Below are 12,950 nucleotides of genomic sequence, written 5' to 3'. Positions count from 1 at the left end.
CACAGAGTTAGCTCCTTAATGCCAGTCGGGGTGCCTAGTCTCATACCTCAGAGGACGTATCCAGCTTGAGTGGTGGCTGCTCAGCTACTCTCCGGAGGTGCGCTCGGACTTCTTCCTCGTCGCTTTCATCATACGAGTCATCCAGGTCGTAGTAATAACCTAAAGGGAGAGAAGCCAGTGAACGCAGTTTAGGAATCAGCAAAACTGCAAATCTAGGCCGAGTCATAATTATTGGGATTCAAAACCCTTAAGAGGTAAGTGGGTGTTCCTAATCACGCGTACATTGTATTTGAGGCAGGTTGTTATACTTGGAAGTAATCCATGTAAAGCTCCACTCTGAGCTGCTGTTATAAGTTACCCATGCAACACTGTAAACTAAGCAGTTCTGCATTGTGTGCAAGCACAGCCTGGCTCCACCCATAATCTAGGAGTGTTAGTGTAGGAGAGTGATTGACAGCCTCAGCTCTGTTTCTGAGTGAAGGGGGTGTGTCCATTTACTCCAATCAGCTCTCAGTGATGTCCTTATTGAGCACTGCAGAGGGTAATTTCAGCTCTCCACCCCATTTTTTCTGAACCTCAGACAAGCTTTATAAATTCAACACTAATGGGATGAATGAAGAGAAGACTGCAGATAAACAGGTACAACCTATGCAGGAGGATTTGGTTATTCTCTGTGTATCACCTGAGGTCAGTCACTTCACTGGGCATATGTAAGGGTTTACAACCACTTTAACAGCAGCCCAGAGTGGGGCTTTAAAGTGGTTGTAAACATCCGATATGAAAAACAAACAAAGCAGATCTCTTTATAGTGTGTATTTGCCTCAATCCAAAGCATCTAGTGTGGTTCCTTATCTGCTGTTTGCACGAGTCACTTGTGACAGGTACTGCCGACAACACAGAATTCCAGGGGGTGGCTCTGCTCCCTCCTCCAGCACACAGAGGTGATTGACAGCTTTAGCTGCGCACGTTCCCCTATGACTGTGGAAGGGGGTATGTCCATCCCCTCCCACTCAGGTATCAGATTACACTCAGCTTCCTGTTCTATGCTGTGCAGTGTGTGACATCAGATTCCTGCCCCCTGCGTTCAGAAATGCTATGCAAAATGTGTGCTTTAGGAGGCTGTAGAGGAGAGAAAACTGCAGATAAACAAGTGCAACTTATATAGGAGGATTGGTTTCATTTCCGTGGATCACCTAGGGCCAGTCACTTCAGTGGGTAGATGTTAAGGGTTTACAACCACTTTATATGATCTAAATAAATAAATAGCTAATCACAGAATGAACAGGCTGCATTAAAATCTGGCCCAGGAACAGCTTGGTGCAGGAATATGTGTTACTTGGGTCTTTTCATAGTGCCTTGTTTGAAGCCTCCCGATCCTCTCTCAACTTTGTTCCAGAGTATCACTGCCAGAAGCTGAGAATGTTAATGAAGAGTATGGGCAGCACAGTGGCTAAATGGTTAGCACTTCCGCCTGGCAGTACTAGGGTCGTTGGTTCGAATCCCAACCATGGCATCACCTGCCTGGAGTTTGCATGTTCTCCCTGTCCCTGCGTGGGTTTCCTCCGGGTACTCCAGTTTCCTCCCACACTCCAAAGACATGCTGGTAGGTGAATTGGGTCCTGTCTAAATCGTCCCTAGTATGTGTATGTATGAATGTGAGTTAGGGACCTTAGATTGTACGCCCCTTGAGGGTTAGGGACTGATGTGAATGTAATATACAGTTGTGTTCAAAATAATAGCAGTGTGTTGAAAAAAGTGAATAAAGCTGAAAATCCTTCTAATAGCTTTTATTTCCATCCACACAAATGCATTGGGAACACGACACATTCTATTCCAAATCAAAACATGAAGAAAAATAGATCAAATTTGTGTCGTTCCTCTAAAAAAAAATTGAAGAAAAGTGAATATTAGACGGTTCAAAAAAATAGCAGTTTGTATTCTTCTTTACAAACTCAAACATTCACTATATAAACTGAGAAATGTTTGAAGATTTTGCTTTCCTTTGAATGACTTCATGAATATTTGGTTGTAGTCGCACTGTTTCTGAGAACTGCTGTACATCTGTGTTGCATGGAGTCCCCCAACTTCTGGCCCCTGTGATCAGGTATTCCAGCCCAGGATGATTGGACCACATTCCACAGTTCTTCTCTATTTCTTGGTTTTGCCTCAGAAACGGCATTTTTGATGTCACCCCACAAGTTTTCTATTGGATTAAGATCCGGGGATTGGGCTGGCCACTCCATAACGTCAATCTTGTTGGTCTGGAACCAAGATGTTGCATGTTTACTGGTGTGTTTGGGGTCGTTGTCTTGTTGGAACACCCATTTCAAGGGCATTTCCTCTTCAGCATAAGGCAGCATGACCTCTTCAAGTATTCTGATGTATTCAAACTGATCCATGATCCCTGGTATGTGATAAATAGGCCCAACACCGTAGTATGAGAAACATCCCCATATCATGATGCTTGCACCACCATGCTTCACTGTCTTCACAGTGTACTGTGGCTTGAATTCAGTGTTTGGGGGTCGTCTGACAAACTGTCTCCGCCCACTAGACCCAAAAAGAACAATCTTACTTTCATCAGTCCACAAAATGTTGCGCCATTTCTCTTTAGGCCGGTCAATGTGCTCTTTGGCAGATTGTAACCTCTTCAGCACATGTCTTTTTTCCAACAGTGGGACTTTGCGGGGGCTTCTTGCAGATAGCTTGGCTTCACATAGGCGTCTTCTAATTGTAACAGTCCTCACAGGGAACTTTACACCTTCTTTCATCTTCCTGGAGCTGATTGTTGAGTCCGCGCCATTTTGGCTATTCTATCCATTCCAATGGTAGTTTTTCGTTTTCTTCCACATCTTTCAGGTTTTGGTTGCCATTTTAAAGCATTTGCGATCATTTTAGCTGAGCAGCCGATCATTTTCTGCACTTCTTTATATGTTTTCTCCTCTCAAATCAACTTTTTAATCAAGGTACGCTGTTCTTCTGAACAATGTCTGGAACGACCCATTTTCCTCGGAATTTCAGAGAAATGCACTGTAACCAGCATGTACAACATTTGCTGCCTTCCTTCCTTAAATAAGGGCAATAATTGCCACCTGTTTTTCAAAGAATGAATGACCTCACTAATAGAACTCCACACTGCTATTATTTTGAACACGCCCCTTTCAATGAGTGATTCAATGACACAGAATCAGCGGCATGCATGTCATGACTGTTGGGTCTGTTGGATTTCTATTACTCTACTACACCTGCTAGTAAATTATTTGCCATGTATAAATATCATTTCTACCAAAAACAGCGATTGATCCGGTTAGTGATGTCTGACTGCTATTATTTTGAACACAACTGTATATGTAAAAAGCGCTGCGTAAATGGACGGAGCTATACAAGAACCTGAAATAAATAAATAAGAGGGAAAAAATCAAGGGTACCACTGAGTGAAACGCACATCTCTGCCCATAACCTTCAGCAGTCACTTGAGAGTGTTTTTAAATTAGGATTTCTCTACTTTGTTCTCGACGAGAAAAAAACAAAAACACAAACAGTTTAATAAATCTCTGCAACTCATACGCATCTTACCCTTCTCCCGAGCCTCCTTCCGTCTCCGTTCCTCCAGGTCCAGCTTACTGACCAGCCTGCGGTGCTGCTGCAAAAACTCATCGTAAATGTACATGGGCTCTCGCGTCCTCGGCGGCGGTGCTCTGAGCGCTGTGATTGGCTTGTGCAGCAGCGTAATCTCCATAGTCTGTCCAGCTTGCTGGAGGGAACTCCGCTGCTGATTTAAGAAAGTCTGCGTTGATTTTTCAAGCTCAGCAAGGAAAGGGGCGTGGGAATAACCAGCGTGCTCCAATGTGGAGGAATCCCGAATGGGCTGGTACTTCTCCATTAGTTCCCGTCTCCTATGAGCCACCTCCTCCTCATCTGGCTGCTTCTCAAAGGAAAATGGTCGCTCTATTTTGATTGGGGCAACAGTTTGTCTGTTATGATCGTACACAGTGGTGGCATGGTTATGGACAGTGGTGGGTTCTTGGGTGCGCCGTGGCTCAGTTGGGGTCTCCATTAGCGTTACAGGGTTCCATAATGAAGTTGGCGTTGGCTGTTGTTGCAGTTTGGGGGAAATAAGCGGCGGCGGGCCTCCGAAATGTTGTAGGGGCTCTCGGATGCCGCTTTCATTGCGATTGCTTATAACCCTACATAAAATAATAAAAAAAAAATGTGTGTGAGCATAGACCAAACCGGTTGACTATAGCTGATACCCTAAGTTTGTAAATATAAAAGGTAGACCTTGTGTGGGTTGATACAGGGTATGGGAAGTGGCCCCAATTTCAGCAAGAGAACCCTCCGTGAAATAAACTGTAAGGTATATCAAGATCAAGAGTGCCAACAGACAAGGGGTCTATTTTTAAAAAAAAAATGCCTTGTGAAGGTCTCAACCTTCAAAAGTCACAAATACCACCCACGTTTGTAATACATGTGAAATGTCAGTTACCATTCACAATGTGAGTATAAAAAACATTCTCTAACATACGATCCCAAGAAAAAAAAAGCCTTAAGAACATTCTTTGAGTTAAAAAAAAAAAAAAAGATTTGACTAACAGAGAAAATAGCCTATAGGCCAAAGGTCTCCAAACTTTCTAAACAATGGGCCAGCTTACAGTCCTTCGGACTTCTGGGGGGCCAGACTGTAGCCATTGGGAGTAGAAAATCCTGGCATTAGTGGGAGAAAACAATGCCTCAAGCTTTGGTGGTCAGTGGAAGTCTAAAAATTATCTATCGTCTGTGTCAGCGAGAGGAGCACCAACCCCGCGTCCACGAGAGGAGCACCAACCCCGCGTCCACGAGAGGAGCACCGCCCCCCGCGTCCGCGAGAGGAGCACCGCCCCCCGCGTCCGCGAGAGGAGCTCCAACCCCGCGTCCGCGAGAGGAGCTCCAACCCCGCGTCCGCGAGAGGAGCTCCAACCCCGCGTCCGCGAGAGGAGCTCCAACCCCGCGTCCGCGAGAGGAGCTCCAACCCCGCGTCCGCGAGAGGAGCTCCAACCCCGCGTCCGCGAGAGGAGCTCCAACCCCGCGTCCGCGAGAGGAGCTCCAACCCCGCGTCCGCGAGAGGAGCTCGCCCCCCGCATCCGCGAGAGGAACACCGCCCCCCGCATCCGCGAGAGGAACACCGCCCCAGTGTGTGTCAGTGAGAGGAACACCGCCCCAGTGTCTGTGTCAGTGAGAGGAACACCGCCCCAGTGTCTGTGTCAGTGAGAGGAACACCGCCCCAGTGTCTGTGTCAGTGAGAGGAACACCGCCCCAGTGTCTGTGTCAGTGAGAGGAACACCGCCCCAGTGTCTGTGTCAGTGAGAGGAACACCGCCCCAGTGTCTGTGTCAGTGAGAGGAACACCGCCCCAGTGTCTGTGTCAGTGAGAGGAACACCGCCCCAGTGTCTGTGTCAGTGAGAGGAACACCGCCCCAGTGTCTGTGTCAGTGAGAGGAACACCGCCCCAGTGTCTGTGTCAGTGAGAGGAACACCGCCCCAGTGTCTGTGTCAGTGAGAGGAACACCGCCCCAGTGTCTGTGTCAGTGAGAGGAACACCGCCCCAGTGTCTGTGTCAGTGAGAGGAACACCGCCCCAGTGTCTGTGTCAGTGAGAGGAACACCGCCCCAGTGTCTGTGTCAGTGAGAGGAACACCGCCCCAGTGTCTGTGTCAGTGAGAGGAACACCGCCCCAGTGTCTGTGTCAGTGAGAGGAACACCGCCCCAGTGTCTGTGTCAGTGAGAGGAACACCGCCCCAGTGTCTGTGTCAGTGAGAGGAACACCGCCCCAGTGTCTGTGTCAGTGAGAGGAACACCGCCCCAGTGTCTGTGTCAGTGAGAGGAACACCGCCCCAGTGTCTGTGTCAGTGAGAGGAACACCGCCCCAGTGTCTGTGTCAGTGAGAGGAACACCGCCCCAGTGTCTGTGTCAGTGAGAGGAACACCGCCCCAGTGTCTGTGTCAGTGAGAGGAACACCGCCCCAGTGTCTGTGTCAGTGAGAGGAACACCGCCCCAGTGTCTGTGTCAGTGAGAGGAACACCGCCCCAGTGTCTGTGTCAGTGAGAGGAACACCGCCCCAGTGTCTGTGTCAGTGAGAGGAACACCGCCCCAGTGTCTGTGTCAGTGAGAGGAACACCGCCCCAGTGTCTGTGTCAGTGAGAGGAACACCGCCCCAGTGTCTGTGTCAGTGAGAGGAACACCGCCCCAGTGTCTGTGTCAGTGAGAGGAACACCGCCCCAGTGTCTGTGTCAGTGAGAGGAACACCGCCCCAGTGTCTGTGTCAGTGAGAGGAACACCGCCCCAGTGTCTGTGTCAGTGAGAGGAACACCGCCCCAGTGTCTGTGTCAGTGAGAGGAACACCGCCCCAGTGTGTGTCAGTGAGAGGAACACCGCCCCAGTGTCTGTGTCAGTGAGAGGAACACCGCCCCCCGCGTCCGCAAGAGGAACACCGCCCCAGTGTCTGTGTCAGTGAGAGGAACACTGCCCCTTCATTGGTGTCGGCAGAAAGAATAGTGCCCCATTATTGGTGTCAGTGGAAGGAATTTTGCCCCATTCTGTCAATGGGAGGAAATTATGTGCCAATGGTAGTTATTAGTGGAAAGAACAGGGCCCCAAGGGCTGGATAATGGCAAGCAAAGGGCTGCATCTGGCCCATGGATTGCAGTCTGGAGACCACTGCTGAAAGCCAAGAACATTCAACCAGATGAGGAACAATTAGGATGGACCTAGATGAGGACAATTAGACGTTCTGTGCTCACCTGACAGTGTAATGAATCAGCTACGCCAGAGGGGGAACTGCTATACAGAATGGATACAATGTTTCAAAGAAAATCTAACAAGTTTACTGAAACCCTTTTTTAGGCCTGGTTCACACCTAGGCATTTTTTGGTGCTTTTTGCAGAAACACACTATAGTCCATTTAACATTGTTTCCTATGGGACACGTTCACACCTATGTGTTTTCAGCTGCTGGGTCAGGGACTTTTCCCCCTCAGCAGATTGTGACATGCATAGGTGTGAACCAGGCCTTAAAGTTGAGCAAAAGAGCACCTAAGGTAACCAGAATTAGGTCTCTGCAACATTGTATCGGGAGGTGTTTTGTAGTCCTAACACACTTTCTGTCCTAGGGAGATCCTTAATAGATATAGTACAGCAAGTGAGTGTTGTCACTGTAGGACAGAAGTGTGTTACTGGCAGGATCACAGGTGAAAAAAGGTAAAAAAAAAAAAAAAAAATGATCCTGAAAAATGAAAATGTAGCAATTGCATATAATGACTGGTAAGATACAATATATTACAATTTTGTTCTTGGGTTTAGATTTACTTTAAGTAGCCCAGGTGGTACACGCAGAGCTTTGGACGGTACCAACCTGAGGTTTTCTGGCCTGATCTCTTGCTCCGATTGGTTGATAGGACGGCCACTCATGTCCAGCTGCTGTTCCAACACCTGCTGCCTAAATTCAGACACCTGGTATTGCCGATCTTCCTTCTCTTGCCTCAGACGTCTTTGACGAGCCAGCCACTTCTCCTCCTCCTGCGTCCTCTGAGCCAGGAGAGCGGCTGCCGCCGCAGTGTTTGGTTGGGGAAAAGCAGCGTGGGTGGAGATCAGGCTGGGTACCGAGTGGTGCGTGGGGGGAGGCTGGTGTAATGAGTGTTGGACTGGCTTTGCGGTCTGTAGGGAAGGTTCTTTTAACTTCTCTGCAGGCAAAAAAGGACCTATATTAATATCAAAAGAACGATACACCATGTGATCAAAAAATATGTGAACCATCTTGTCTATGCGAGTTTTGTGGTCACCCCAATCCAAAATTGAATTGGTCAAAGCTGGAGTGAATTGGTTAAATAGGGGCATGTCACTGCACTGGTTACCCTTTCACTGGGGGAGGGACAAGACCTGTAAGTGTTAATGAGCTTGTCCTCAAAATTGTATGTTAGTGCAAATAAAAAAAGTATCACGGACAGTACTCAATTGTTTAATGAGCTGCAGCAAAGAAAAAAAAAAATTGGATATGCTGCCCTGCCAAAACTGTGTGGCAGTGCTGTGCAATTCTCAGAACTGGATGGACAAAAATGATTTGCCAGGTAAAACAGTTCACATATATGTATAACATTTGTGTATTTAAGCGGTTTGCCTGAAGTTCAACTTTATGGCCCATTTACTTCTATTGGGTTATGCTGTATGTTAATCTGCATTGCATTAAAGCAGCAGTAAAAAGTTAAAAAAAAATTCCTCCTGCAATGTAAAGGCATAATGTGCATCATATACTAGCACATTATGAAAGACTTCCCTTGAAAGGTATCCCTCCAGCGACGCACGGTCACAGCTGCAGAGGCTTCCATCTTCACCTGGTCTTCCTTCTGGGTTCCCAGACTGCGGCCGCTTGACATCACTCCCATGTATGTGCACGGGAGGGACGTCAAGCGGCTGCAGTCTGGGACCTTCAGAGAACATGCGCCAATGATGTCACTGGATGCCACTCACTAGAACAGTGGTTCTCAACCTGTGGGTCGCGACCCCTTTGGGGGTCGAACAACCCTTTCACAGGGGTCCCCTAAGACCATCAGAAAACACATATTTCCGATGTGTAAAGAGCAGCTACTGTGTAGAAAGCAGCTGCTGTGTTGAAAGCAGCTACTCTGTTAAAAGCAGCTACTGTGCTGAAAGCAGCAGTATTGGAGGTAAAACGACACTCATGAATTATAATTACTGGGTAAATAATTTCATGGTTGGGGGTCACCACAACATGAGGAACTGTATTAAAGGGTCACGGCATTAGGAAGGTTGAGAACCACTGCTCTAGAACATCTCTTAAACAGTGCACATTTAGGAGATATTAATTTTACCTACAGGTAAGCTTTATTATAAGCGTACCTGTAGGTTAAAGAAAAAAAAAAAAAAGAAAAATATGGAGTTTACTACCACTTTAAAAGACAGTCCATTGAAAATAATGGGCTGCCAACACACCCCACTTTGGACCCTTTTTTTTTTTTTTGCAACGCAAAGTGGCTGGGCATGTTGGGGTGAGGTTCAAAATGAATGCTGCAGTAACTGAATCTGAATGGACCTCTAAGGAACTTCTCGCTAATACTCAGTAACTTGCCATGAAGCATATTTAACAACAACAGTTTCCTAGGCTCATGTCCTCATTTACCGGGTCTGCTGGGAGGGGGCTGCTCTGCGGGTTTCACCCGTTCTTCCTGGTGGCTCCGCATCGGGTGCAGTTCAGACTCTACTAAGAACTGGCTCTCCAGGTTCTTCATGAGGGTGGCCTCTTTCTCCCTTGCCCTCTCGCGCTGCCTTTCCAGTTCCCGCTCCCTCTCCCTCTCCCGCTCCTTCTCCCTTTCCAGCTCTTTCTTCTCCCTCTCTCGTTCCCTCTCCCGCTCTCTCTCTTTTTCCCGCTCGCGGTCTGCTTCCCTTTCTTTTTCTCGTTCGCGCTCTCTTTCCCTCTCCCGCTGCCGGAGCTCTTCATCCATTTGAAGTCTGGAAGGGAAAGAAAAAAAATAAAACATTTGGCTTTCTGAGCAATGTGTGGTTTCCTATCTGGTACAAGCTACTACAGATTGGAAAAAGTACACCCCAAACCAATCAACATACTAATGCTCTACTCACTCCCCCACAAGCTGTTTAAGTACCCTGCAAAGACATATCTTGATGCAGAACCTTCTCACCACCAAGAATCCTATGAAACACTGACTGTTCTAGAAGTGGGTATTGCATACAGACATTCCTCCTCAAACAGTACAGGCCAGGGTTTCTCAACCAGGATTCCATGGCACCGTAGGGTTTCTCCAGAGGTTGCTGGGGGTTGCTTGACCAATCAGCAACTTCTGCATCTCATAAGTTCCCACTGACCTTTTCAGCAATCTGTAAAGGGACAGTTTTTCCCCAATGACCACAAGTGTAGGAATATTTTTTTCCACTGACCATCACACTAATATATATCTTACGTTGTAGATAGAAAACATTTTTAGTAGGTTTTCTTAGAATGGAAAGTTATTTTAAAGGGTTCCTCTGTATTGAATAGGTAGAGAAAGGCAAGTATAGGCAGTAATGAGAGCTCCACACTCATAGGTCAGAGGAGTACAAAATGGTATTTTATTAGATATTTAGCAGAATAAAGAAAAATAATTTCAGGTGTGGTCAATAACCCTTCATCAGAACTTGGGTTCTCTATCACCTCAAACATCAGGATCCTGATGAAGTCACGTGGTATAGTGACGCAACGCGTAGATACGCCGTGACGCAGCTTCCGATCCGCAGTGACGTACTTCCAGTACGGGTGCCATCTTGGCACACCCAGAAAGAGTCCTAACCCATGCAGTACACCCAGGCATGAGGTTGTATGCTGTTGAACGCTGTGATATTGATGTATACCGAGTGGGCATTTTTTATTAAAGAGTCTAATTTATCCACTAAAATACTGCACTATGAAGGATCTTTTCTTTCACTTACCATGATTTATGGTGAGTGATATGCAGAGCTGGTGTCTCAATCCTGGGAGGTCTGGAATTCAAATCACTTACCTGAGAGGAGAACCACAGGAGGAATAAAGAGGATACCAGATACTACTGGTGAAGGATCTAGGATTGATCCTGGAGGCTTAGTGGCCCATTTGGGTCGCAAAGTGGAGGTGAGGGGGCATTTTAGCCACGGAGGATAAGTGTGCCGACACCAACACAGAAACCATCACTTTCATCACTTTGCATGAACTTTTTGTTGTTTGAGCACCAATTGGAGGATTTATGAGCTTTAATATTTTGATATATATATAAACGTATAATTTGTGATATTTTACATTTGGATCAGTTTGGTCACATTTCTGCACTGGTCACTTTAAGTGTGGTTTATATATTTGTATGAGGGGTTGATATATATTTATATTATAATTTATATCACACATATTTGAACTTTATTGCAGAGTGGATTATATGTGTATATTTGTTATATATACACACAGTTTGGTCGCTTTTTTTGCACCTATCAATTTAAGTGTGGTTTATTTATAAATTTGTTTTATAAATATGTTTATAAAATATTGATTGTTATATTAGGCACAGGTTCTGATATTACATCAGGACCTTAGGTCACATAGGTTTGGATCACGTATATTGGAGCATGTTGTTGCACTTTACTTATGATTTTGCATTATTTATTTAATATAAGGCTGGTATATTTAGCGCTGCACTATATAATTTATTTAATAGAAATGTAGACCTGAAATTTGTGAACTCCAAATTTAGCAAGGCTAAGAAATAGTTCAGGGATCAGGGATTGTTCTGCAAGGGCACAACAAAATGAAGTTCTCCATGTGCTCTGTTCACACCACAACACTAGTATCACATGCAGTTTTTTTTTTTCTGCACAGGAATCTGCAACGTGTATAAAACTCATTGACGTGTGCATGAAAACGGATGTCCCTTCAAGTGAAATCTGTGTGTCAGTTTCCATCAGTCTTTCTGCACGTATGGCATGAACGAGGCCTAAAGAATTGGAAACTCCACATATAATGTATTCTGGTAATCAAAATTGTCCTGACCCCCACAGGCTGAGGATCACTAATCATGGCATGTGACCTCTTGGTGCATATCAGGCTAGTGATTCAACTGCAGATCTCAGTGTCAATGACATTACCTCTCGGCTGTCAGGCTGGAGATTCGCTCTGACTGCAGGGCGGACAGTGATGAATGGGCGAGGTCTGCTGGGTAGCGAACTCCAGACAAGTGCAGGTGCATAGCGGAGGGGTGCAGGGGTGGCAAGGATCCGGGGCTGTGCAATGGGTAAAACGGGGACCTCAGGGCAGACAAACAGTACGAGTCGTCCATTCTGTAAAGACAAAAGGAAGCTGGTGATTATCATTCAACCCCAGAAAACCTCAAAAGCAGTATTATACCCCAAACCAAAAATGTAATATAATGCAGCTTACCAATCATTAGTTGTGGTGGCTGCATTCGTTTTTTTTTTTTGTTTTTAGCCTCCCCCCCCTTCCCCCCCGTTTTCACCTGGTGATATGACCAGTAACACACCTCCTGTATTAAAGCGCCCCTACTCTGGATGAAGGAGCACAGCAGGCACCTTTGGAGGCAGCATTGTCAGTTTGTGGGAAGGGGAGTGTTAGACTAGCAGATTTAGGTACACTAACAGATTGAAGCCAAACTCCAGCTAATACTTTAAAAAGGCAGTTACAGCATTTTTTCCTTTTGGGATAAAGATTTTACATAAATTCAAGCTGATCATTGTAAGCACCCCTGCTTAAATGGTTTGTCTCATCGCTGTAATTGATATTCTGCTGGAGAGCTTCTTCTTGAAAATAGAAGAAAAAACATAAAAAAAGAAAACTAATGCAGTCATCACATCTAAGAATTGGTAAGCTGCAATATAATAGTTGCTTGCTTTGGTGTTTAACACCACCTTAAGCTGGGTAAACACGTTCAGGTTTTGCTCTTTCCAGCATGATCGTTAGCCAGTGGTTAGATCGGCTTCTGTTGATCAGATCACAGTATACATGTACTGAAAGTCTCAGTGGGTGTGTTCCAGGGTTTATTCTCCTCGCAGATGCAACATTTTTTTTTTTACCTGAAGGCGGGATGTGGGAAGGGGTGATGGGCCGCTAGGTAGCTGTTGTGGTAATATGCTGCCGCCGCGGTTGGGTCCAGGCTGAGGTGGGGGAGCGATGGCATTCGAAGGTCTTCAGCTGTGTGGTATGGACGGAAGCTACGCAGGTATTCCTCGGTTACCGTGCTGGGAGGGACCACGTGGGGAACCGGCCTCTGGAGGCTGAAAGGCAAGAAAATTTCCCATCAATGCCAAGATCTTTGAAATGATATCAATATCTTTTCACCTTTAAAGAGGCTGTAACAAAAAAATAATAAAAAGCAGTTTAGTGCAAAAGACAACCTCTCCAGTATCCTTGTCTCTGACCTTCTATCCTTTGAACA

General features: G+C 46.0%; 1 protein-coding gene across 7 annotated transcripts in view; it reads right to left on the bottom strand.

The window, feature by feature from the left end:
* The window catches only part of GSE1 (Gse1 coiled-coil protein), a 555,158-nt gene that overhangs the window by 13,370 nt on the left and 528,838 nt on the right, over window positions 1–12,950 (bottom strand). For all 7 annotated transcript variants that reach the window (XM_089693986.1, XM_089693987.1, XM_089693992.1 and 4 more), the window contains 6 exons: window positions 12,589–12,789; window positions 11,647–11,838; window positions 9,167–9,495; window positions 7,385–7,712; window positions 3,577–4,187; window positions 47–159 (listed from right to left, as the gene is read on the bottom strand). In XM_089693986.1, the coding sequence (XP_089550112.1) occupies window positions 47–159; window positions 3,577–4,187; window positions 7,385–7,712; window positions 9,167–9,495; window positions 11,647–11,838; window positions 12,589–12,789 (1,774 nt within the window). The remainder of the gene's footprint in view (window positions 1–46; window positions 160–3,576; window positions 4,188–7,384; window positions 7,713–9,166; window positions 9,496–11,646; window positions 11,839–12,588; window positions 12,790–12,950) is intronic.

This window comes from Staurois parvus, unplaced genomic scaffold (assembly GCF_062004578.1).
Source record: "Staurois parvus isolate SC_StPar_1 unplaced genomic scaffold, SC_StPar_1.0 ptg000646l, whole genome shotgun sequence".
NCBI classification, from domain to species: Eukaryota; Metazoa; Chordata; class Amphibia; order Anura; family Ranidae; genus Staurois; species Staurois parvus.
This window is presented reverse-complemented; position numbering and strand designations above follow the sequence as displayed.